This window comes from Gouania willdenowi, chromosome 15 (assembly GCF_900634775.1).
Source record: "Gouania willdenowi chromosome 15, fGouWil2.1, whole genome shotgun sequence".
NCBI classification, from domain to species: Eukaryota; Metazoa; Chordata; class Actinopteri; order Blenniiformes; family Gobiesocidae; genus Gouania; species Gouania willdenowi.
The window spans coordinates 27,109,233-27,137,163 of record NC_041058.1 but is presented as its reverse complement, the minus strand read 5'-3'; the positions used below and the strand labels follow the sequence as shown (position 1 = coordinate 27,137,163).

The 27,931-nt window shown below is 38.1% G+C and overlaps 1 protein-coding gene across 1 annotated transcript; it reads left to right on the top strand.

Moving 5' to 3' along the window:
* Nucleotides 1–338: 338 nt before the first annotated feature.
* Nucleotides 339–27,653, top strand: valopa (vertebrate ancient long opsin a). The gene is made up of 5 exons (XM_028468416.1): nt 339–729; nt 12,236–12,446; nt 17,734–17,851; nt 18,178–18,411; nt 27,417–27,653. Exons 1-5 carry the CDS (start codon nt 369–371, stop codon nt 27,651–27,653), a joined length of 1,161 nt encoding a protein of 386 aa, XP_028324217.1. The 5' UTR covers nt 339–368.
* Nucleotides 27,654–27,931: the final 278 nt, after the last annotated feature.

Sequence of the window (27,931 nt, the reverse complement as noted above, 5' to 3'; positions counted from 1 at the left end):
CCGCAAGCTTGGCTATAAAAGAGCCACCAAGAGGCTGATGGCTCATACGCGCACCCGCACTCTCCACGCGTCTCTGGCTGCCGCGCGCATCAGCGCCTTTACGCGCATGTCCAACAAAGCCTGTTCTTTTTCTCCTATTCTCTCTCGGGAGTTTTCAATATGAACGAGGTTAGGCTCATAAACTTTGTGTAACAACAACAATCCCGCATCGCGCGGGACTTTACGCGGTGTCTTTACGCAAATTGAAGCGCACGCCTGTGCAAGATTGAGACTTCGCGTAAAGTTGCGAGCATGAGAAAACAAGTGTAAAGTGTAGTTTCTCTTTCTTTGGTGTCACCCAGCAAGCAGCGGACACTAGGGAATGGGCAATGGATAACTTCAGCTTGTCAGTGAACCCTGCGTCCTCCACCGTGGTGGCTGAAGTCACCACCGACGACCCCTTTAATGGACCCATCAGCAATGTCGCGCCATGGAACTTCACCATCCTGGCTGTGCTCATGTTCGTCATCACATCGTTGTCTCTGACTGAAAATTTCCTCGTCATGTTTGTTACTTTCAAATTTAAACAACTGAGACAACCCTTAAATTACATCATAGTGAACCTGGCCATCGCTGACTTCCTTGTCTCTCTCACTGGTGGACTAATAAGTTTCCTCACCAACGCACGGGGATATTTCTTCCTGGGGAGATGGGCTTGTGTCGTGGAAGGGTTTGCTGTGACTTTTTTCGGTACGTTTACACTTCTATTAACTACTTAGCTGCAGTGCATCAGTAGAGCTCCATGTCCCTCAGATAACTTTACCACATCCCACTGGACTTTAACATCTTACAGAGGTAGAAGTTATTTGAACAGTTTTCAAATATATCTTATCTTATTTTCTTTTCTTTTTTTTTTTTTAACTATACATTTGTCTGTCACTGATTCAATATATGGACTTCCCACTATTCTGTTGTGAAAGAATGTTGGTGTTAAAACAATGCAAACTGTTTTATACATCTTTATGTATCTAATGTGCTGATGAGCTATAGTACAACACATACTGTAAATGATGTGGTATTGTGCACATTGGACAAAAATGTGTATTTAATAACTTACAAAGTTTTGGTTTGTGTGCTTCAATATCAGATATCAGTCTGATAAATTATAACTTCACAAAGTATTTGTTGCTTATTTCGCACAATAAGGTAAATGTGCACATGATATAAGCGTCTGTAATTACATGTTTGGAAGACAAATGTAACAGGATTACAATGTTGACTCAAAGGCACATTATAATAATAATAATAATAATAATAATACAAAATTCAAATACAAAATACAAAAATTTCAAAACACCAAGGACACTGTGTAGTGGAGTCATAAAAAGAATGAAAAAGGGGGCAACAGAATAAAACAGCCCTAACTCTGGCATTGAGATGGTGAGTGTGTGAGTGGGTGGTGTAGGACTGTATGAAAAGGTGAGTTTTGAGTTTAGTTATGATAAAGTAATCAAATGAAGAGCAGAAAGTAAACATTATTCCTCTAAAAATATGCCCTGTAACATAAAAGGACATTTAAAAGCTTATCCAAATGCATTACTCCAACATTTTGTACTCTAACACAGTAGTTGCTACTTTGAATGTTTTTGACCTTTGCATACGCCACAAGAGAAATAACAAAGTTAATGTAAAGTTTGTTTGTCTACTCTGTGAAAAATGCTTCTTTAGCGAGTGGAACATAGTTTGTGTGTTAGTGAATGTCACTTTTGTTGATTTGAATAGACAGCAACATGTAATTCAATCCATATTTAACATTTATTGTAAGGGCTGCCTGATGCTGCATCAGTTTGCAGTGCTTTACAGTGCAGAGATCGGCTCTGGGAAATCATGGATCAATAAAGTTTTATACTAAAGAAGCTGGGATAAGGTCCAGTGGAGCCTAGACAACACTGGACAGATACACAAGATATAATAAATGACTGAACCATGATGATTTAGATCTTCATTATGTGTGCCATGTGGTTTTAGAAAAAAGTCCATTTTAAATATATATAGACAGATGGATACGGCAGCTTAAGAGTAACATACAGTAATAAATACAAATGACAAAGAGAAATATATGTGTAAAAAAGGCTGAAAGGAAGAACAGTCATGCAAAATATAAGGCATGTTGCTAACCGACTTTTTTGCCTTGCCGACTACACTGATGTTTCCTTATCAACTAGTTTATTACACAAGGTTTTTCTAAAACAGTTCAATTTCAGCACAAAAATAATCTACAAGGGAAAATATTTTCTTTAATAATATTGCATTTAAAATGTGAAAGGATCCTCTGCATAACAAGTTATTAGTTTTAACTACTACTGAGATGTGCTCACTGTGAGACAGATGATCAGCTGAAAACTGCTGAACATCAAGGTATCTCCTCAGTGATGATTTCAAGTAAGCAAACCACACTGAAATCAAACCAATGACCACTGGAATCAAAATGTGGCATTTCCTTAGTTCAACATTAAACAACATGAAACTATGGACTCTAAAAAAGTAAACAAAATAAACAGATGTTCAAATGACAAATCAGTCATCAGAACTCTCAATAATAACATTTTCGGGTCTCACATTTGGCAACCAAATGATAAGACAGTATGATGGAGAAAGACATAGAAGTGTGGAATAACGACCTACTAAATACAAAGCGGTGAAGCTCTGACTATTTAGCAGATATGCTCAGTAAATTTAAAAACATCTTCAATATGATCACTTTTAATGTCTGTCACACACCCGATCTCTCATGCTATTTTAAACGCACACAGGAACGAGTATTAGTACACACACACCAGAGCTGGGCTAAATGGACCAAAACTTTAGGTTATTTACATAACCCCGGTTCTGTGAGTAATATGAGTGAGATGTCTCACTATGAGATGCACGCTCCTAGCAGCCATCAGAAGCACTTTTTCTCAAAGTTTCTCAGAAAAACTTGTCCATCCGCCAGGGACACTCCCACCTCCTGTAAGAGGAAGGGCAGATGGGCAGTTCCTCATTCAATTAAGCACCTCTTTTCACTCGTTTGAGCAAGAAGGGTTGTCTGGTTAGACATCTCACTCATATTACTAATATTAATATTAATCTCAATAATTCTATTTAGAATAAAGTCTTACCAGAAAGACAATTCTGGGTTAAATTTGATGATCCAAACGCCATACATGTTCTGTAGCGTGGCTTGTTACGGTAGAGGGTCGTCTTCTGATCGAGAGGTTGGGGGTTCAATCCCAGTACCTGACTCTATGTGTCGAAGTGTCCTTGGGCAAGACACTGAACCCTAAGTTGCTCCCAGTGGTCGACTAGCGCCTTGCATGGCAGTCCTGTCCCACTGGTGTGTGAATGTGAGAGTGATTGGGTGAATGAGCTGATATGTAAAGCTCTTTGAGACTGCTTCAGTGTGGTGATAAAGTGCTATATAAATCAAGTCCATTTACCAATTAACTGTGCTTTTTATGCTGTTCTTAGAAGTAGTGAAAGCAGTGACTCCTAAAACAAGTATTTTAAAACAAAATAAGCTATAAAAAATATACCAATATAGGTTTTATTGTAATTTTTTTTCCCCCCCAAAATAGAAAACTCAATATATCTTGAATCTCAATATATCGCCCAGCTGTAATACACACACACACACATGCACGCGATCATGTATTGTTGCCAAACGATGGCACGCTAACGTTAGCTTGCTGAGCTGCTGCCTTTGCTAACGTCAGGTGATGCACACTGAGGTCCAGTGATGTTCAGCTTCGACCCAGTTTTTGACGCGTACAATATACATGCCAACATCCCTCCAAAATATCTAGATCTTTGTAACTTGTAAATTACTGAACATTGTTTATTAAACATTATGTTAGTGAGATCTGTTGTACTTATGCAAGCAATCACACAGAAAAGGGGATTCATGAAGACTGATTGGATTTGCTAACAATTATAATGTTATTCTGTTTCAGTTTTGTGGACAACAGATAGTGAGAAAATCTTTATCACAGACTGTCAAACTGCCAGATAAGAGAGGACAGTCATTTGTTATTCATCTACTGGGGACATTTGATAAGTGCCATGTGACTTTATTAGAATAATATTAAATTATTGCTATGTGAGTAACAAGAGCTGCTTTAAAAAGACAGTTTTGGATTAGAATAAGAGATATTCCAAACTGTGATTATTTGAGGGATGTACTGTACACTTTGATTAGCTTTTATAACTTAGATACTCTGCACAAGAGTTTATGGAGTAATAATGAAATGTAATAAAATAAACACAACTACCCGCCACAGGTGATAGATTTCTGGAAAATGAGAAGTCTATGATAAATGAACATCATTGTCTCCTAATGAGAGAAAAAAAGTGATTTTAGACCCTGGGGTTCATTAGAGGTCAATAAGTTCAGTAAAACTCTAGTCTCTAGTTTAATACTAACTAGGGATGGGATAAACGATTATTTTTTAAACGTTTAATCTCGCGACAATTCATTTTCCCAGTTTGATTCGATTATCGATTATCTCCCCATTAATTTACTAAAAGTAATTCAAACATGTTGATTAACATATCTAAATTGAAAAAAAAAAAAAAAAAACATGAATTCCTTAACAATGTAATACATGTTTATTGCTATTCAACTCAAAATTCAAAAATAAAGTTCAAGTAGCAATATGAAAGTACAAAATAATGCATTCATAGTCAGAGGTAGCATTCAATAAAATATAAATTGGCAGTGGGAGCTGGCAGCAGTGACGTGTCGTGACCACTAGGGTTGGGTAGGCACGTTACAAATCGAGACCACCAATGACAATTTCATATGTTTCTGCTGGCAAGTGTTAATTCAATTCAACTTTATTTGTATAAAGCAATTTACAACAAATTCATCTCAATGCGCTTATCAAAATATAAAATTAATTCCTTCTGTACCATTCACTTTGGAAAGTCCGCACACTTTTCTGACCTTTCTTTTGCTGAAGGTCTGGTCGCTCAGGTGTTGGTCTCCCATCTTTTAAAAGCTGTCACTTTTCTTTAAAAGAAAGTTGTGAAAATGTATTTATCCTCTCCATCGTTGTCTTCCTACCTGTAGTGTAATCCCGGGTGGTATCCTGTCAACTAGATGTGGCCACGTGATATCTATTTTGTATTCACTAATGCACTGTGATTGTACGTATAGGAATTAACATAGCACGGTTACGTCCAAAGGCAGCGTGGCTATTTGCCTTTTTGCGTAAATGGTTTTTCATAGTGGGTCTGTGGGGAACTGACTGTGCATGTGCAAACATCCGTTCACGTGATATGGGGCTAAACTTTAGCCCCTAAAGGCAGAGCAGCAGTGTGCCTTGGGGAGAGGTGTGTCTTCCTCCCCGTAATAGTGTGCAGTGTCTCTGCCGGTTCAGGAAATAGGCATAGCGATGTTTAGTCCCTTATTTGGGCTATGAAAAGCACAAAAATGCAGACACTTTCAAACTTATAGGTACTGTAGGCTATCGAAAATTGAAAAAATATATATTATGATTAAAACAAACAAAAAAAAAAAAAAAGAAAAAGATTAAAAATAATAAAAATGAATACGTCATTCATTTAAATTCACCCTGGGTAGGCACTGCCTACCTTGCCTACCCTGACTGCACATGCCTGGTGTTATCCCACCCACTAGCTAGAGAACGTAGCAGCAGCGGTCACGTGGAATTAATTCACTAATGTACTGTGAACTTAGGTATAGCATTTAGCATAGCGCGGTTAGGTCCAAAGGCAGCTCTCTACGCTGCCTTTTGACGTAAATGGTTGTCATCTTGGTGAACTGACTGCGCATGCGCAAACATAAAAACATACAATGGGAACTAAGGCAGAGCAGCAACGTGCCTTTGGGAGGAGGCGTGGCCTCCTCCTGCCTGACAGTGGAAGGCAGCCGTTCCAGGAAATAGCGCTATTTAGTATTTTGGGCTATGAAACGCACAAAATGCTGACACTTTCAAACTTATATGTACTGTAGGCTATTGGAAATGGAAAAATAAATAATTTACAATTATATTATAATTAAAACAAATAATCAAAATATCAATTCACCCTTGGGTAGGCACTGCCTACCTTGCCTACCCTGACGGCATGTCACTGGCCGGCAGTCTGTCATGGTGTCCTTCCTGAACCAACAGAATTTAAGATTTATGTTGAAAACACCTAGGCCTAGCTTTATGAAAAAAGTGCATCTTTTAATTCTTCATTCACATGAAAATAACAACAACTTAACGTAATACACTCTGCCACTCACATTTTTTTTAAACTTAAAATTCCAAATGCTAATACAGAAGGTGCTTTTCCAACAAAGAATAAAAAACTTTCATTTTACCTTAAGACTGCATCTCTAGTGACCAAACCAAAAGACACGTGATGGAGTCACACAGTCATGGTCTGCAAATATGCGGCTCGGGGCCAGATCCAGACCAGGGGCCGGCTTTTGAGTACCTCCCCCCATGGTATCGCTTTTCCAGGGAAGCTGCAATACGTGTGCGCTCTGTTGCAGCCTCCCATCCAATACCACAGCTGCATCAAAACATTCACAATTAGAATAGACTTTATTGTCATATATGTACAGCTATATACACAAAACTAGTTCTCTGCATTTAACCCATCCCTTAGGAGCAGTGGACAGTCATTGTGTAGCGATTACAAGCCCACTTCCTAACCGCGAGGCCACCACTGCCCCAAGTCTCATAAATGACATATTATGTAATGTCACTTATTGCAACGTCATTCTTTTAAACACTGACAGGTGTAAAAAACACAGTACAGTAACTACTTAGCCAACTCACACAGAACTGTATCTGATCATACATGCTGCTTCAGTTTTTCTCTATGAAAAAATGACGAAGGGCCTATTCACACCTGCCTGTTAGTTCCAACTTTTCTCCAAAGATTGATTTGTTTGGACCTATGTGAACACAGCAATCTCTCTCTGTAGCGACATAAACCAAGTGGCCCAAGATCGCCTAGAAGAGATGGTCTCGGCTCGATTACATTTGACACCTATAGCGGTTCATTTGAAGTGAGAACATAATCAACACAGCAACCAACATAACTGATGTATCACTGTGGTTCATCCTTCCATTTTCTGACCCACTTGTTCCGATTTTTAGGGTCGCGGGGGTCTGTGGGTGCCTTTCTCCAGCTCTCAATAGGCGGGGGTGCACCCTGGACAGGGTGCCAGTACCGCTGCGGTTCATTCACCAATAAAGAGGTGCAGTGATACACCTGGCTGCCAGCCATCAACCAAAGCAACCAAAACAATAGGAGAAGGTCAGATGCCTCATCAAAATCTGGGCAGATGAGCATCTTACAGATGAGCTTACCTGACACACCGTCTGTAGTGTGTGGGAATATGTGATGTGCAGAAAGTTGCCCATCGCAGTCCGTCTATGTTGAGGCGGGACACCTTCCTCTCATCATATGGGGTAAGTCATTATTACCATGTGCAGTGTAGATTCCCGCTAGAAATGGACATTTTCTTCATTCATGTAACACTGGCAGAGTAACCACAGAAACCCACAAAAACAAACTAGCGTCACATGCTGTTGGTGTTCCATAGAGATCCCGACTTCTGGTGACTAGTTTTGTTTACATCGCCATGTTGGCAGGAGAAGCATGATGTCCGCTTCAAGCCTGTAGAATTTACTGTACACTTTACTCATATTGATATTGAACGATATCACACAAAATTTGATTGTTCAACATAACCGACCCTTATAATGCACCTGTCATGCTTTTTACGTCTATCGAGTCAGCTATAACAAAGGCCAAAGGTCCAGATCCACAGTATTCGCATATATACAACTACCGTAATTTCCGGACTATAAGCCGCTACTTTTTTCTCACGCTTTAAACCCTGCGGCTTAAAAAATTACCCGGCTTAATTGTGGATTTTATATGCTTCATGGCGCCACAAAATTGAGCTCTGTCACATTAGACCAGATGGAACAATTAAATTGTTAACATTAAATTGTTCTTGCTTTTGCTGAATCATTCTGATCAGTTACTCATTTTGTGATGGACACTGCCTCATCATAGCGACGATGCAGAGAGAGAGAGAGAGAGAGAGAGAGCGCACGCTGCAGCAGCAGCAACGTGGATGAAGTCAGCCAGTTCTTAATAGAAGGATTAACAGCATAGTTGTAAATCACCACGTTAGGTTTGTTCAGGATTGATCAGTGATCTGAACTCTGAGGATGATGGAGACCCTTTCGTAAGGAGGACGGACAGACAGAGCAGAGATCAGAACAGCCTGGATACAGGCTGGTTCCAGTAAAAAGGACCATAAAAAGCAGTTGAAACACGTACATTTCCGTGCAACCTAAATTGAGCACAGCAGCCTGCCTACCTGCTTGTTCTGATTGGCCGAATTGTCTGAAGGGCACCCTCATCAGCCAATAGGGTGTGGCCTTTGTTAAGCTGTGGCATTTATGTGGATTTTTCTTAGAAAATTGCTAAATGATTGTAATGCGGCTAATAAAACAATGTGCTTTATAGCCCGGAAATGACAATACTTCATTAACTTTTCGTCATCCTACCCTGGAGAATGCTGAAATGCTGTTTTACTTTAACTTTTTTCTTCCAGGATTTCTAACCAATGAGAGAACAGCTGCTGACTGAGAATGGCACTTGTTTACAACTTTGTACCGATACCGGCTGTTGCCGTGTGAACACAAACAAGCCAAATTAAATGTGCAAATATTGTATTCTATTGGTGTGAATACACCCTTAATAACACTGACTTTAACCGTTTACTGCTTTTAAATTGTTGAGACTACAAGAAACGTCTAAGCCCCAATTTCCACTGGATGCGTAACTGCTGCATAACAGCAATGGAGCTGACATGTTTTTATTCTGTCAATGTGTCAATTTTGACCGCATGCGTATGTGGTCCATTACTGCTGCGTAACTACTCCGTAATGTTGGTGTCCTCTGCAACACATACACAGACCTTCTATTTTTGCCGGACGCTAGAGCTACAATTCGCTATATCCCATGATTACGCATGAATCACAGACTTAGGCAGTGGGGATTGGCGTACAGCTATTATGAGACATTATTGAGTAGTTACGCATCCAGTGGAAATTCGGTGTTAAACATGTACGTCCTTTTTTTCCCCACTCTGTTTCCTCTTCTCACTCTTTTTACTCGGTAACAATTGACCTTGACATCTCTGATCAGTAACTCTGTTATGAAATGAAAAATGCCATAGGGGTCACAGACAGCGCACTTTGATTAAATTTGAATTGAATTGAAATACCCTCTGACCTTAGTAAGCAGAGTGCGTCTCCAGCAGTCCTGAATAGGATAAATGAATAGAAAAGATAAATAATCAACTCTATATAAAGAATTGTTAATACGCCAAAATTGATGTTCTACTTTCATTTGTAGCAATAGCCTAATTATTTTCACATAATAATAATAATTGTCAAGTCAATCTCAATTTTTGTGCTGTTCCTGACTTGAGGGAACTGCTCCGGGACTTCACTCAATGAACCAGACCTTCAATTACTTTTTCTCTTTATTTAACGTAATTTCTGTGGGTCGGAACATCAGTTCAGGTGAAAAACCTCAAAAAGAAAATACACAGTACAAAACCAATTAGACAACCATTTGTGAATTGAAATCAAATTTAGCTTTTCACCCTTTTTATCTTACCAAACATATTAATTTATTGGTATTTTAACATCTTTGTCTGGTATCCATTTGCCCAGTTTTAACAAAGAACCAAACCAAATCAAATATGTATTCATCCTTCTTAACTAAATTCTTTAACAAAATCAGACTGTTAAAGTAAGTTCACTTAGTACTTTTAACTCAGGTATTTTTAAACCACAGCATTTTTAACAATGTAAAACATTTTTTACTTACTTATTTAACCAAATATGTGTAACCATTGTATCTTAGCTTATCTCTGCAGTTAACATGGCGCTGGAAATAAACATGATAACCCTTTAAATGAAACAAGCATCAAACTCAATAACAATCCTTGCATTTGCCAGTAACCAGTAAACAATTTGCTAAACTTTACAAATAAATTAAGAAGAAAAAAATGCATTCAACTTAATTTTTTCAATGCCAAACAATGTCAATCTGTTTCCTGTCTATTTTAAATGAATTGTCCAACTAACAGAAGTTTTTAATGCTTGTGGTTATGTAGGTGCTTACCAGCTGCCCATACATTCATAATAAGAGTTTTTGCACAAAGTTCAGTCCCAGCTGAGGAAACAGAACTTTCTTCTCCGAGGCATGCATTGCCATTGCCTCAATGCTCCCACAGTGGCTGGTTTGTAATTAAAAGAATCAGGTGTGCACACTCACATGTGGGAGGGGCTTCCACAAGGCCCCTCCCCTGCTTAGCAGGAGGGTGAAAGGCAGCTCACAGGCAGTTTTACAGAACAATAATAATAATAATAATAATAATAATAATAATAATAATAATAATAATAATAATAAATGTGATGATCAAAATATCAATGGAAAGCAGATGACTATAAATACATGTATGTATATCTCAAGGCCAAATCTTTTTTAGATCTCTTTAGCTAAATATCTTCATTTCCAATGTTTCCCTTTGTCCTTTCCAGTGTGTCAGGCAGGCAGACACAAAGACTTTCTGACTGTGGGGAGATGTGTAATTAACTGATCTCTGAGAGTGACTTATTACCACAATTAAATCCTGCCTATTTTATCCCATTTATGTACTGCCTAATGCACCCACCCTGGATCATTAAACTATTTCTAGAAACAGCTTGGACGCTTCCACCTTTGTGAGGTGTTGAAGTGTTTTTTTTTCTTGTCAGAAATATGGATGAAAGTACGACATACCCAGATGGCCCATGTGGATGGAGCCAATCAAACTCATGACGTTAAACATTCTGGTATGGAATAGGATATATGGAATGTACAACACAAGTACTTCTTGGGCCTGTACCATGAAACTATATAAACATATACGGGATATCTCTCCGTTAACGTGCTTCACTTAACCAAACATTTGCAATCCCAGAGCAGCTGTACTATGAAGCTTGTTGTCAAAATGATAACTTAAGCCTTAAGGGGTTTCCAACCTGGATGAGTACGCACTGACACAAAAAGGTGGAGTTTGCTGCTTACATCTGCCTGTCTGTTGCTGCATGTCTCCATGTGTGCAGCTCTGTTTCCTGTCTGTTTCCTGTGGCTGCGTGTGTGGCTCTAGTGTGCGCATCTCTGCACACTGACAGCAGATCAGTGATTAGGAGCATTTGTCAGTCCACGACTGGCAGGCGGAGGTGTTGTTTCATTTCCAGTGTTGCGTCCAGGTTTTGGTTGGAAGTTTAAGTTCTCGTCAGTTAGTCAGCCTTTTGGTTTAACCTGTGCTGTGTGGAGGAGTGTGTGTCTGCATCCACGATTAGAGAAAGTCACAGGAGTGACGTCAGAGAGACTGCTGCCGGCTACCATGCATGGTTGTGACACAGATATTTATTTTCTTGCTGTTTACATGACTGTTTACTGTGAGACCTCCCTGCATGTCTCTGCGGATCCAAACAGTAGTTTGGTCCACCTTTTGGTCCACTGTGCTTGTCTTCTTCCAGCCTCCAAGTCGACTTCTTCACCTCTCCAAGCCGCCAAGAATGCGCATTCAGCATCATTTGACGTCATGTCTGTAGGACTACGTGGGAAAATCGGCCCCGGAATTGCAGAACAAAATACATCACAAAGTCTGTTCAAAGCAAAAGAGAGAAATGTGTGTGGACTCATTATCTTTGATTTTTAATGCTTCATCACCCATTAGCATTAAAAGACTTAAAATGAATGTTTTTTTTTTGTTTTTATTTTATGAATCTTGCCATATACTCCTTTATTTGATGACATTGGCTCTGCTGCCGCACTACTCTGCTCTGCATAAATGTGTCAAGAAGATGAATTAATGAATGGATGGATGAATAAAAACCTCCCAAAAAAGAAGATAATATATAGGCATTTGTTTTTAAACAATATACAGGGCTTTTTTTTTTTTTTAAATTTAAAGGACATTGTTTTCTTCATTTAAAACATTCTACAATGCCTCTGTTGTCACTGCACAATAATTTACAATTAGATCTGTGATTTTTTTCATACACCTGCTTTCACTTCAATTGTGTTTTTCCAGTTTTTGTATCTGTTGACCAGTAGTAATTCGTGGTGAATAGATTTCTAATTATGACTATGTCTCCTACTGTTCCCTCAGGGATCGTGGCTCTCTGGTCCCTGGCTGTTCTGTCCTTTGAGCGCTTCTTTGTGATTTGTCGCCCACTTGGGAACATCCGACTACAGGCCAAGCACGCCATTCTGGGTCTGATGTTTGTTTGGACCTTCTCCTTCATCTGGACCTTCCCACCTGTGCTCGGCTGGAACAGATACACTATCAGCAAGATTGGCACCACCTGTGAACCAGACTGGTGAGTGAAGAGCATTTTATTAAAATAAAATCCAAAAAGATCTATGATTATTGAAGACCACAGATATAGAAGAGAATCGATCTTTAATTATTCAATTTAGTATTTGTCTGACTCTTACTTAACGTTAGGACCTAAAAGTGAGTCTCGCTCATGCTTCCAATGGATCACATGGAGGGAAAAACAATTTTATAATTTATACAACTTATATACATTTTATAAATATGGGTTGGTAGACAAAATTTGGTTCACCTATGATAAGTTTATTCATTGGGTTCAAACACTGCTGCTACAGTATCGTTATGGTATTAAGGCCATATTATATGGTATCGTAAAAAAAATGAAATGACGGAAAAAATGCCGTAGTCTGAATTATTAACGGTAAGTGCCAGGTATGTTAAGAATAAACACACATGCTCAAATGTTCTTCTAATAATTTTTTTTATTTCGTGGCTCATAACTGCAGCATAAAATGCATTATTTTGTGACAGCTTTTAAGAAAATTTGCAGCAAAAGTAGTGCCATTATTATTATTGTTAATATGTGACTTTATTGTTTGCCATATTAATTTGCAAAAAGAAATGTTGCCATTGAATTATTTTACAACAATAAAGTTAAGGGCTCGGATTCACAACAATTTAACAAGATGTAGTCAATTTTCATCACATTTTAAAGGTTTAATGAGAACCAATAGTTGTTTAAGTTTTTGAAACAAAAACAAAAAATCCTAAAATAAATATATGGCACTTTCCCTTTAATAATCTCCTCAATAATGTTGACCTTCAACAGCATGAAAAAAACAAAAGGATTACTCATGACTTTTGCTATGTACACTCTTGCTGCAGAAGAGTCATGCCTGTGAAGCAATCTATTTATTTGTGTGGAGATACCACCAGGGTCTGTCGGACTTGTAGGTTTCACTTTTGCTTTGTCAGGTTCTGGTCAAAGCTTGAATAAGGTTCATATTATAAATGATCTGTGTTTAAAAGCAAATCTGCTCCAAAAAATGCCAAAAAAAAAATATTTCTCTCTTTTTTTACTTCTCCTCTTACTTCTCTGCACCTGCTCATTCATCCTCCATTTTTTTTTTTTTTTCATTCTCCGTCTTTTTTTTCTTCTTTTTTTTTGGTAGACTAATTGCTCTGTGTGCCATAGTCTTGGTCGACCAACCATTTCCTTGGTTGACTACATCCCTAGTCCCTGCTTCCAGGTCTGGTCATAAAAATATCAATATGGCAAAAACAAGTATGTTGACCTACAAATAATGCATCAACCAAATCTGAATGCATTAAAGGTGTGTTAAAAAAGATTTCATCAATTTGTGAAGTCAAAATTTCTGCACGTCTTTCTAACTTTTATGTAGAGGTGGAAAGTGTATTGAAATATTGTAATTAAGTAAAAGCACCACTACTTGGTAGACATTGTACTTCAGTACAAGTAAAAGTACTGCGGCGTATGGGATGCTATTTTTTTCCTTTAAAGTTGAGGGTGCAGCCAATGTGACGTGCGCTCTATGTGTGTATTTTTCAGTCCATCACACACACGTGTCAAGTGAAAGCGGGCGTCGGGAGGCAGAATATTACTGACAATCACCCCTACAGTGGAATGAATGAACTGTAACAGCCACTGAACATCACGGTGAACTGAACGTTCAGAAACGAGCGTCGGATAATGTGGGGAAAGTGAAAACACTCAGAGCCTTAATCATAGGACGGAGGCGTCATGGTGGTGGGAGCGAATGACAGCAGAAGTCATGCATCTGCTGAATTTTTGTTTTTATTTATATATTTCTATGTAAAACAAGATTTCTGATCATTGAAATAAAAATAAAATACCGGTGCTGGCTCGTATGCATTTACGGTGATTACGTTAAGTTATGTTTTTTCAGAAGCTATTGTGTCTTTATTCTGAGTCCGATCGACGTGATCGCTGCTGAGGTGATGGTGCACGGCAGCAGGAATAATTCACAACTGCTTGAAAGAGGCTCATGCTCAGGCTCAGTCATCTAACCATTAGTTTGGCACATGTCAACCTCATTCAAATGCTTACACTTCACCTTGGGAAAATACATAATATTTTCTCATATCAAGCCTAGAGTCCAATGTTTTAAAAACGCTAAAATGTTCTGAACTCCTTCAACTCTAACTATAGTTCCCCCACACACTGCTTGTACTGTATGCCTGATGATATGAGTACAAAATTTAGCCAGTTCTAACCTTGGCCCTTAGGATGTCATTCATGCTATTTAGCTGCTTTGATCATCACCGCACATACTGTATATGAGGGAAAGCATTTCCCTTTAACTGTTGGAAAACCACAGCTAAGCTCAGGGATAACATGTGGTTTAGACAATACATGTAGGAGACCCATTTATAGATGTATGTTGTACACAGATGACCTGATCCACCTCTAGTGTCATGCCGTGATGGCTCATGTGGTTAGCAGCAGGATGCTGAACTGCACAGGTGTGTAAGGACCTAGAATCAGGCCACATTGACAGCCTAATGCATTTTAAATGCCGTATTTTCAAGTACATCGTTTATCGCCACATACATAAGAATATTAAATGCTGACAGGCCTGTGAATGTTAAAATATGTAAAGGTGAGCTTTTGAAGGCCCATGCAGGAGAAGCTGGTGTCAGTGGAATGGTAATACGTGTTTGTGCCCTTGGAGCAGGTTCCAAATTCAATGTATAGCATGTTGCCACTGACTTACCTTAAAATGCTTATTTAGGGTTAAGAGTGGTGTTAAAATATTTTTACATGGTCGCACAGAATCAATGTGCCAAAGGAAAAGATTTTTTTTTTTTAAAGCATAAATTTAACCATCTGTTTAATGTGTTATTCCTTATATGTCCCTTTGTTTGTGGGCCTAAAGATCACCTTTTCAAACCAGAGGTGATGTGATATTCTGGTTAGTATTTTTCAAAAACAAATATGAGTCATTTTAAATTGAAGTTATAATGAAGGACGATTAAATAACAGTAATACTTGTGCACTGGCTTACTTAAGGTTTATGGACAAGTTTATGGCTATAGGAAATAGATGGCCAAATAAAACAAAAGTATCTAAGCTAATGTAACGTAAAGAGCTAACATTAGCATGCCTTTTGAGTTTATGTAACAGCTATAAGTTTGTCAGCTGATTTAAGCATGTTATTATTTATTCTTGAAAGTACATTTACAGTAAATGTTTATTTCTCCAACAAGGCAATGTATATTAAGCTGATTTAAACAGGTAAGTAATACATTTTAGTCTTGTATGCAAAGACAACTGTTTAAGTTGTGTTTCATGGTAGTATTTAGAAAGTGTTTGATGTGTTCATATTTTTTTATGAGGCCAGCTGCTAACACTAAGAAAAAGTAAAGTGAATACATTCCAAAATGATGATTTTGATGTAGTCAAATCAAGTCTAGCAGTAAAGTAGTTTATTTTAACCACGGTCAAAGTCAAAGTCAGCTTTATTGTTGAATCCATTACATGTACAAGGCATGTAGAGAATCATAATTATTGTTCTCTCCTCCCCAAATATTTACAAACACAAAAACACAACAATATAGAATATATAAATGATAGACAGCACAACAACCGCATAACAAGTATTTACAATATTTACAGTGAGAGTGCAGATATGAATATGAAAATAAATATATAAGAAAACTATGACATATTACAGTAGTGCAAAGCAGTGTGATGCTGCATGAAGTGGCTGGTGTAAACGTGATTATCAGTTGGTTCAGATTTTGTGTGCGTTTTCTGACAGCCTGGGGGTTGAAGCTGTCCCTTTGTCTGCTGGTCCTGGCCCAGAGACTCTGCAGCCTCCTCCAAGATGGCAGCAGACTGAAAAAGTTGTGTAGTGGGTGGGTGGAGTCACCCACAATACAGAGGGGTTTGGGGGTGGGACGGGTGCTGTAAATGTCCTGGAGGACATCAGAGGGTGAAATAAGCATGTGTTTGGGGAATATGAGCCTATTCTACAGGTGCGTTCTAACCAAACGCGACTCACTGAAGTCACCTGTGATGAGTGGCTTTAACATCGTTGCACTTTTTGGTCGCTTCAACACTTCATCGCTTAGAATTTAAAAGACTTATTCAAGGAGTGTTCCACTTTCATTTGGCCCTAGTAAGTTGGGGAAGTGTACAGCCTTCCGCTGCAGTCTTGACTCTAAAGACAGTGACGGCCGCTTGACATCGCGTCATTTACATTGATTTTGAATGTAATGTAGTTGCCAGTTGTCTGGAAAAGGAAAAAGGACATCCCAAGAAAACATCATAAAAACGATGACCCAGGTTGGATTCATACCCATGACCCTATGCTCTTTAAGGTACTTACTTAACCGTTACGCCACCATAGCATTCGTATTACAACTGGCACTTTACGGTCAATGAGTATATATTCAACAGTATTTCAGTAAGAAATAATGTAAATATCAAGCCTTAAATTGACATATCCCCCTTTACATTTACCACAGGTTTGTATCCAGGAAACTTAAGAAAAGACGGCAGTAGGCGTTTTAATGCAGAGCAACTTTTGTGATTGCTCTGCATACAGTGCCTTACCCTAAATACTCTGCATCCCCAATGTTGTACAGAAAACTACCGTTTGCAAAAAAAGTAAAGCAGCACACAACATTTATAACGATGTGAGTGCACGTCTGCAGTGTGTGATGTTACAAATGTGTGGTTATAGAAGAGTGTTAAGGTAAATTAAAGTGTTCCTTGAGAAGCGGTGTTCAGGTGGGTGGAGGTAGGTAATTAGACAACCTGCCAGCCAGCAGGTTCAGTTCACGGAGAATGTTACCGTGGTGACAGACTCAGAGTACAACTTACCTTGCTTTCTAGAATCGGAAACTCAGAGTTTCGCTCATTTGAGCCCGAACATACTCAGAGTTTGAACATAACCCGCTTTTTGGAAAACCCCTCAGAAGTGATGTGGCATAAACAAAAATAAACAGCTACAAAATATTTTACAAAATCCCCATATCCATATACTCTATAGTGAATGCAAATTATTCAACCTGAAACTTGAATTAAATAAAAACTATGTTTGCATTGCTGTGGAAGGAAAAATATTTAAAATTTTTGTTTATTAATACGTACTTTAATTTCCACCACAATCATCTGTCATTTAGCATTTCAATAACAAGTAAAAAGTGATTTTTTGCTTTCTCTTTATTTAAAGGACTATGTGCAGTTACATTACCTACAAATAAAAAGATGGCTACATCAGATTTAGCACTGTGCTCATTTTACCATGCTAATTTACACTTTCTTGTCCATTTATTAACAGGTATTCAAGGGATGTGACAGCTCACAGTTACATCATTACCTTCTTCATCACCTGTTTCATATTTCCCCTCGGAGTGATTTTCTACTGCTACGGAAAACTACTCCGGAAGCTCAGGAAGGTCAGATATATACAACCTGCAGAGAAGGCATGAATTAATAAATCTTTATTTGAAAGAAAATGCTGCAATAAGTTTTCAATTTAAGAACCAATGGTAAATACAAACACGTGATTTGATTTTTACTTTTATTTTTTTTATTTTTTATGCATGTGCTTGATGAAAGCATTAAAGCATAGTTGACCTCATTATAGAATGGTAGCCTACCAACTTTTACTGTTATCCAAATAGTGATTTAGAACTACAAAGATGATTAAAAATGCAGTGTATTTTTTGATCTTTCAACTTAACATCTTTACATGTAGTTGTTCAAATCTCCTATTTTCCAGGTATCCAATGGTCGTCTTGCTACTGCTAGAAAGCCTGAGCGTCAGGTGACTCGCATGGTGGTGGTGATGATTGTGGCCTTCATGGTAGGATGGACGCCATACGCCACATTTTCCATTCTGGTCACGGCTCATCCAACCATCGAACTTGATCCCAGGCTTGCTGCCATCCCAGCCTTCTTCTCTAAGACAGCTGCAGTCTACAATCCAATCATTTACGTCTTCATGAACAAACAGGTAACTCCTTATTGTTTAATACAATTCATTAGACAAGGGTTTGACACTCAGCTTGAATTGTCTTTTTTAATTGGGAACCTCACTCACTGTAAATTACAAATCACAATTTCATTTAGCAGACACTTTTATCCAAAGCAACATGTAACATGAGCAGTTAGGGTAAAAGGACTTGCTCAATAGTCGAGGTTGGATTTGAGCCAGTGAACCTCAGATTACAAGCTTGCTTCCTTAACTGTTACGCCACCTCTGCGTAGTAACAAAGACTTCAAGATATAGCTCTCGTCTCATTGTCGCTCTCCCTGTGTCTGTTTGTGTTCATCGCTGTTGCTCAATGCTTAAAGCTGATATCCTGAGTTTCTGAGAAATCTTATGTTCATGTATGATTTTTTTGAAATGCAAAAAAATACCTAACTAGTTTTTTACTTTGGTCGACTGCTGGTGGTCATTCATATACAGTACGTTCATGTATATAAGTCCCGCCTTTGTCCTATAAATCCCTATACAAATGGAAATGATTGCAGAGGGTGCCGAGCCAATAGGCTTCGACTTCCTGTTTTGAGACTGTCAATCAAAGTGAATGCGGAACTGTGCACGGAAACAGGGCCGCGGGTCACAACAGTAAACAGGTAAATGTGATTTTGGCTCTTACCTGACCATAGATCTATATCAATGTGACCCAATGCCACCTTGTTATGTTCCGCGATGCGCATGCAGAAAAGTAGAGGCGTGGCTTCTGGTAGATTGCAGAGTCACTGGGAAAGGAAGTGCGGCTGTATAGGGTTTAATAATAACTTTAATAATATATGATGTATGAATTGATCAACAGTAAAATTTAAGTATGCGCCAATTAATTCGATCTTTTCTGCAAATCTTATCCACCTTTGCAAAGGCCTTTAATTCTCCTTCTGCTGTGAGACAGGCCCGCCTACCAGGTCATTTGTGCATGTGCGCACATGGGCATGCCTCTGGGCGTACACAGGTTAACGACAATAGCCACTGAGCATTTACGCAGTTCAGCAGTATTACACACAGAAAGAGAGCAAAGGATCACAATTTTGTAATTTTTGTAATGCCTAAATAAGTCTTGGTGGGGTTGAAAACAAAATACTCCCTCATTCACCATTTAAGAAACCACCACACCATTGAGTAGGCATGCAGCATTTTGAAGCGAGCAATCAAGCTAATGCTAAAACTAAACCTAGCGCTAACAAAGAGCGGGCCACTGTGAGCTGCCACTAATTTACAAGTAACTGCAAGAAGTCTGAGAACAACTAACCTGTGCCATGTTAATTTTACTCATTACCGGATGACTTTTGAAAATGATACACATGCTGCACTTTATTTTTTCAGTATGAATGTTTGACTTTTATGAACTTTTGTCCTGTAAACGGTTATTTTTAGATATTTTTTTAACATTTAAATATCCACAAAGCTGCTGCATTTGGATTTTTTCTTTTCTTTTTGCACTACAAGGAAACTTAGAACTCAGTACACTCTATTGGTGGTTTAAAGTGTTGGTCCTGTAGATTATAATTTTATTATCTATCTCAAACCTTGTGATTTTCTTTATTTATAAAACCAAATACTGCTGTGCACTTTATTGTTTGGCAAAAAGCTCAAAACAGGTCTGCAGTGTAACCTGTTGTTTTTAAAATGTGAAAAAATGAAAGACTAAATATAATTCAGTATTTTGGACAGCAGTGTTCTAAACTTTTAATTTATATTTGAGATAACTGCCTCATGTGCAGTTAAAACAACAAGTTTGTATTGTTTTATGGGTATTGTTCAATGTTTTGCGATAAAATAATACTGGAAATTTCAAGGTGTATGCCGTCAGTTATTAAAAAAAAAAAAAAAATTGGGTTCGGCAGGTCAGGCTTTTTTGATCGGTGCCGCCCTAGTAAAATTGACTTCAATTGTGCAAGGTGTGGCTATGCTAAAAAATACATAAGCTATATCTGTATCACTCTTATGATGTATTGTCTATGTGACTAGGCTTCCTAGAGACATTTAGATTTTTTTTATTCGACTAACCTACTTTCTAGCATTTTTTTTGTCATTATCATCAAAACATTATTTCAATATTACACAAGTACCAGTTGCTTTATTTAGCAATGATGCATTACAATCATTATTACATGATATTCATTGAAATTGGGTGCATGTGAATGTAAACCACACTGAGTCTTTATTTAGTATCAGGTTAATAACGGAGGCCTGACACGAGCCACCCACTGTGATTACAGGATTTAAACAACTGGATTAAAGCACTCCTAATTGGCTCGAGGCATGTATCAACCATACGCTACATTAGCTTCTTATTAAGCTTAACAAGTCACACACAAACACATTTATAAGTCAAAAATAAGCCGACTGGTAGAGGCAGGACCTTCTTCTGCCTACAAATTTGTATGCAATAAATACAGTACAATACTAAAAAGTTTGGTATATCAGTCAATTTCATGTAACTCCCTAGAATCCTTTGAATTTTTGGTTTACGTCTGGGGTGAACATAACTTTTTGGTCTGCTCCTCAGGGGAGCACCAAGGGTTACTGCCTGGTGCTCACTGTGTAAAGAAAATACTACTGATATATTCTTCTCAAATAGAAGTGCTGTTACTTGATGGAAATTGTACTCAAATACAAATAAAAAGTAGCTCAATTAAATAGTACTCAAAGTATAACTTACTTGTTACTTTCACCCCCACGTTTATTTTTGGTAATACATCTTGCCACGGTTCCCTTGCATACGGTACATTTCTCATGTATAAACAAAAAGGAAGAGATTCAATTTTGCACAATTGAAACTTAATTGATTTTACACAAAGGCATGTGTATAAAAGAAAAGATTTGTCAAAATGTACACTTTAAAATAAAATAACACCAATCAATTCTATTCAAAATAACAAAGGCTCTCAAAGTATAGCTACATTTCTAACTGTAAAGCAGTGCCATGCCAAATGTGCCATGTGGGTAACAACATATTAAGTAAGAAACCCCAACCTGAACCCAAGAAAGTGGCTGAGCGTTGATCAGAAATGGCACGACTAAGACCATATGGTTTATGTTCAATGACCTGAGGTCAGCAGTTTAAGTACTGTATATTTAAAATAATCACTAAAAATAATAAGTTATTCAATAACCGTTGGGTGTAATGAATTTAATTTGTTTTAAAAGATACTTAAATACAAGCAAAAATACTGATTTAGAAATATACTCAACAAAGTACAAAAAGAAACTCAGTTACAGCAACGTCAGTACTTGTAATCCATTAGTTTCACCTCTGCTCACCGGAGAAACAGAATAGAAAGATGTGTGAATAACATGACATTTTACTTAAATTTAAAATGTTAATAAACAGAATATTCGTTAGAAATGTACAACATATCTTTAAAACCCTTAGAATATGAAGCTTTCAAATGAAATTACTGACAACTAAATGTAATTTTTCAAGCACTAAAAATCACACATCCTTTTCCCATCTGAGAGGTGTTTTGAGCCACTTTTCCTTTGACCCCTGCAGTCACATCTTCTCTTCTCCATGCTTTTATCACCTCACTGCATGGTGTCTTCCTCACTCTCGCACTGCTAAAAAAAAACACGTTTCTTTAGTCTTTATGCTCTTATACAAGACATCAGTCTCTCCTCTGTTTATGTGCTCACACTGTGGTTTTTCTATTGCATATCAGCCATGGTGTGACATGTGACACAAAGCAACCTTTTCTAGTTCTAAAATAAAATGCTGGCCATACACATTTCATACCTGCACTACATTCACCTGTTAATGGTATCTTAGTGTTGTGTTTGTAGACCTGGGGCCTCATGTACAAAGACAAAGGCGAGAAACAGGCATACTTTCATTAAAATCCAGATGTAAGAATCTGTGCGTATGATCCAAGCACTTATCCCTTGAATGTTCAAATCTGCCTGGATGTGAGCACACATGTTTCTTTTATATAATAGGTTTAAGAGACTTATTATATAAAGAAAAGGTTCAACCAGGCATAACGATGTAGACTTTATAGTGCTGCCATTATGCTTAATGACATACTCTTGTGACCTCTTTGGATCGGCAACACTTACCCAAAGCACACCTTAAAGGGATTTATTCTAAGTAAGTAGAACAAAAGTCATATGACCCATATATGTGCTTGGCATGAAGCCTGTATCATATGCCTGAGCCGTATGTATTCTGTCTGCTCCATTTCTACACTGTATACAATGTTTAATTGCTGGAGTCGGGGCTTTCATTTCGACTTTGACTGAATGTAAATAGCAGCCTGTAGACAGATTCAGTTCTAGACAAAGTTCCCATGCTGCAGATAGTCTGCTCCAGCTTATATCAGTCACCTGACCTGCACTAATTAATTGGGGATCTTTCCGTCTTTCTCTTGAGTTTCTCGTTTTACGTAACTGAGGAGAAACAGAGTCTCAGGAGATTTTCACGAGGCATGACAACCTCCAGTAACCTTTAAAGGCTAAAAGTTCAAATGTGAAAATATCCGTTGGCTGGTGTTGATTTGAATTGGTTGTAAATTGGCTTAAAGGTTCACTAGAGCAAATCAGTAAACCTGGAATAAAGCAAAGTAAATAAAATTAAAGTTACAGAACAAATTATTAACAGTATTAATAAAAAAAACAATGTAGTTTTAAAACTTTATATATTTATATACTACGATGCAAAATTCAACAAAAATGATAATTGCATGGATGAGGTAGGGATGTGTAGGACACATTTTGAGACAGGCGTGGTGTTGCGTTTTTTAGTTTGTGTCCAGATAGAAAGTGTTAGGTGGAAGGACCAGATGAGTCCACCATCCACAATGTCATTGGGAGCAGTTCTGGGTTGCTCAGGTTCCAGAGGTGCTCATACCCTTCAACCAAAATGTGATGACTAAAGAAAAGAAATCACTAACAAACATTGCTAAATGAGTTCTCTTGACACGAGGCAGGCCTGACAGGTTGCTCTACTTAAAGGCATTGTATACATGGTTTCTGAGGTTGTTAACCATTACCAACATATAAACAATATGCACAACTATAACATTGCATCTCACTCTCACTTTAAAGCAGTCAACTCCTCCCCACCCTTTCCATTTCCTACCTTGACTCCCTCTTCTCTGTTCCCTTCCCCCTCACCAAGGTGTTAACACTGCCCTCTCTTTTTATATTCTCCCTTTGATAAAGTGTTTCTTACCCTTCCTTAGGGAGGGCTGGTGATGGTCACAATTATGCAATAAAGTACATTCATTTATTTAATTGCAATAGAAAAACATGCATTGCTGTCTTTAAAAGATTGCACTTCTTGTAGTGTTGACCTTCGACAGCAGGCGCAGACAAAGGTAAACGTGCTCTCAATATTTTTTGCACAATCACAACGTTGACACAGGTGCTACACTGTCATTACTTCTGTCCTTGGTACCTCAGTGCAGTGAGCACACCAAGCACATACCCAATGGACTAATTTATATTCTTAAAGCAAAGCCATTGAGCTGTATTTTAGTATTGTGCTTCAATCTTTTTTACCCATTACAACAGTCCGTCTGCTTTCAAATCATAGAAAACAAAAACCAACACACCATTCAAACCTGGTCAGCTGAAAAAAAGAAAAGATGTTCAGTACGTCACACATTTGAAGTTATTTACAATAAAAAAGAAACAAATAACAAGTAGGGCTAAGTTACTATTTGTATTTATTTATTTTATGTACAGTACATTAAATTGACAAAATGACTGCTAAACAGATGAGAAAACACTGGAGTTCCTAAGATGGGCAGATAAACTAAACTGTCATCCTAATATTGTGTATATGCTCCACCTTTGGGAAGTAACATTGTTCATAGTGCAGATTGAAACTCTCTGCAAGACAAAAGAAGGCGCTTCACTATTCTGAGAAATGTTACACAGATACACAGATAATTTGTATATGTGGTCAATACAAACAAATGCATTTAAAAATATATATACAGTATATATATTGTTTCTTTTTTTAAAAAAAAGGTCTGCTCCTTGGCTTGTATCTTGTCATTTGACATCAATGCTTGACTTGAAACAACTTGTATAAACAATGAAGAGATACATTGTAAGAACTGTAGCTCACAAAATCTGCTGAATAATTGCTAATCTTAAAGTGTACATTCCTATTTGCAAGTGTTATTTACAAATAACATTTTAATATTCTGCCAGATATCTTTATTTACTCTGAGAGCAATAGAAATACCCTAATTGCTCCATTCTTTCAATTACCATATACACTTCATATTACACACAGCCAGTGGCAGCTTCCTAGCAGCATATGCTGTTTAGTTCACACAGCTGTTGCAACTATTCTTTCCTGGTAACTATTTAATTCAAGCATCATTTTTTGTTCGTACTGAGAACAAATGTGTTTCAGGCTTTGTTTTTTTTTTTTCTTTCTCTTAAACACTTAACAACCACTGAGAAGTGAATGAGGTTATAAAAGGTTACACAACTAGTAGGAATACTGATTTATCATGGCATCACAGTAGCCCAGAGGCAGTATTGCTGCTTTCTGAGAGGCACTACTGGTTTTAAGGGGAGCAGCTAAGAAGCTTGTGTGCTGAATACGGCAGGTCATTAATGGTCAGGGCTCGGGGTTTCTCCCTAAGGCTTCACAGAATAGAAGCACCACAAAAGGTCAATTAGCGGTTATTGATTGAAACTAATGGGGAATTAAACGATTGTGTTGCTTTTACTGAGGATCTCCTGAAAATGGTTGTGTTCTTCTCAGAATACTTGTCATTGCCATTGAGTGAGTAATGCCTGCACCACATTGTGTAACTATTGTTTACCTACGTCTCTTAAATGATAAAAACAGATTATAATAAATTTGGTTAAACTAATGTAATAAAAGGACACAAAAACCAACAATCCTGTTTTGACAGCAACACTCATCAACTACATAGTTAATGAGTGGTTTTCAAAAAATAATAAACTTCAGTAGCGTGTGGGCATTTAAGTGTTTGTCTTTCATTTGCCTAGATTAGAATTAGTCAGCCTCTACTATCAACAACTGAGAAGAGAACTGTTACTTTATTGTAGGTGAGTTAGTGTGAAGGGTAATTTTACAGTATTTTTCGTTTGTTTTTTTTTGTTTTTTTTAAATACCTGTAAAGTTTTTAGACTAAACACCTCAAGGACTTCACATCACAGAATATCCTGGAATCCATCCTAATATCTTTGTATTATTCAATGTTTAATACAGGCAATTAGTCTGGAAGCGCTCACCAGGCGTTTGAGTCCTGGGGGGCTGAGTGAGGCGGGATGTGGACGTGATGACCATAGCGTAACAAGCTAAGTCATGGAGCAGAGGAAAGTAGCATGTAGTACGTTACAGACTTTTGGGTTTAAAGCCACTTTTTTGTTGTAGTTTCAACGATATATTCAGATCTTTTAAAAGAGAGTAGAGCAGAGGTCTCATTCTCCCGGCCCGTCCTTTAAAACATTATGTACCCCTCAATCTCCGCTTACACCCGCCCTTCCCCAGCCTCCCAGCTAATCAACACGCAGAACACGTAAACAAAGACGAACATTAGCAGAGAAAGCTGCATGTAACGATGCTTCAAATGCCATGGGAAACCACAACACCTGTTAAACATTGAATAAACTACACGTGGAACAAAACTCAGTAACGTAGGACCCAGATTCCATGGGGTTATAAGAAAAAGCAGAAATTATGTTCTTCGTGTGTCTAGTTGACTAAACACGTGACTTGAACTGTATTGCTTGAAAAAAAAAAAAAAAAACTTTATTAGGAGAATTAGCCGACAATATGTCAAGAGAAAGGTTGGTGATGAGCACAGACTATTTCTTCCCTCAAGCCAAATGTAGCTCAGCTATGTGAGAGGAAGCACTGCCAGGTCTCTGGCAGCAGGAAGTAGACAAGAGAAGCCATATTCAGAAGAAATGTTCATTTGTCAATGTTGCATTCTCGTTCAGGGCAGTTCATGTTCTTCTGAACCCATTGAAATTAAATAATTGTTAGTAATAACATTTATGAAGATTTTTTTTTTTTCACCAAAGTTGTTTGTGGAATACCTGAAATTAAAGCTAGGGTTGATAGAGATACAGTCTTTAATGTTTGGGTTAAAATTGTCTTTATGTCCTGACAGAAATTAAGAACTTATGTGCTCTGAAAAAGGAACGAAGAAAATATGTCATCTGTAGCAGCTGTAAACCTGTAATAACTTCAACCAATGAAAAAAAAAAAAAAAACGTTTCTTTTTCTCCCTGCTCGTTCTTGATCCCTCGCATGCACAAGCTCACACTGAAAACGCATCACCGCTGACAGAGTTAAAACAGAGTTTTTGGTCACATTTTTATCATATATGACGGGAAAGTTTATTGTTTACATACTGCTGAATGAGACATGAGACAACAACATTTCTCCACAATACAAGCGATGAGCTGAGCTCCTCTTCTGCAGCAGCTGTGAGCATGCATGTGAGTGAGACGGAGCACAGAGGGGAGGGGTAAAGGCAGAGCCGTCAGGGAGGCTACATTAAAAATCATGCTAACTTTCGAAAATTGCCTGCCCTACCTTTAAAGAACTGTTAGTAATGACGTTTATGAAGATTTCATTTTTTTTACCAAAGTTTTTTTGTGGAATACCTGATCCGGCCTAGCATCACCCAGACTCTGCCTACTGTGGACCCCAGGTAATTTGAGTTTGAGACCCCTGGAGTAGAGCGTAGCTCCAAACGTATTTGTTTTGACACTGCTTGGCGCAGGAAATATGATGATCTTCTGTACGGCTCTGATTGGCTCGGTTTCTTTTGAACCAAGTAAGTGAGCAGAAACGGCGGCATAACCATACCCACTTTCTTACAGAAAGTAAGGAAGTGGGTGTGACTTATCGTCAGGATAATCACAGAGGGCAGATAAAGAAAAAAAATCTGGTGGATATCCTTTCACCACATAAAGCTACTCGTGCTAATATATGAAAACCAAGCTAACAATTTTTCAATATATTGTTTTTTGTCCAGTTCAGGAAATGCGTGATCCAACACTTTATGGGTGTGGGGAACATTCCAGAGAGCCACATGAACCAGACATCAGAGCGGCCTGGAATCACTGCCGAGAGTCAAACTGGAGAAATGTCAGCCATTGCCGCTCGCATCCCTGTGGGCAGCACCACATTGCCCATATGTGATGATTCCCCTACTGACGGGGGTTTGTATGCTCAGCTACCCATTCCAGAGAACAAAGTGTGCCCAGTGTAGCCAAAAAACCCCAAGTGTGTCAGTTTAACCCAGTACATGCAGTCTTTCACCAGCACGTTGGACATTAATGAAGGCTAAATGTTTTGGGAATGTCTTGGGAGGATGTTAAAGAAAAAATGTTAGAGACTACTGAGAGTTAGATGTTGAGTATGTGTTTGAGGTGTGTATTTTATTTTGAATAGGAAATAAGAAAGAACTGCAGAGTTATATACATCCATCCATTTACAGGCCCACTTTGTCCTATTTCAGGGTGAATGCAAGTGTGAGTAGAGTTACTG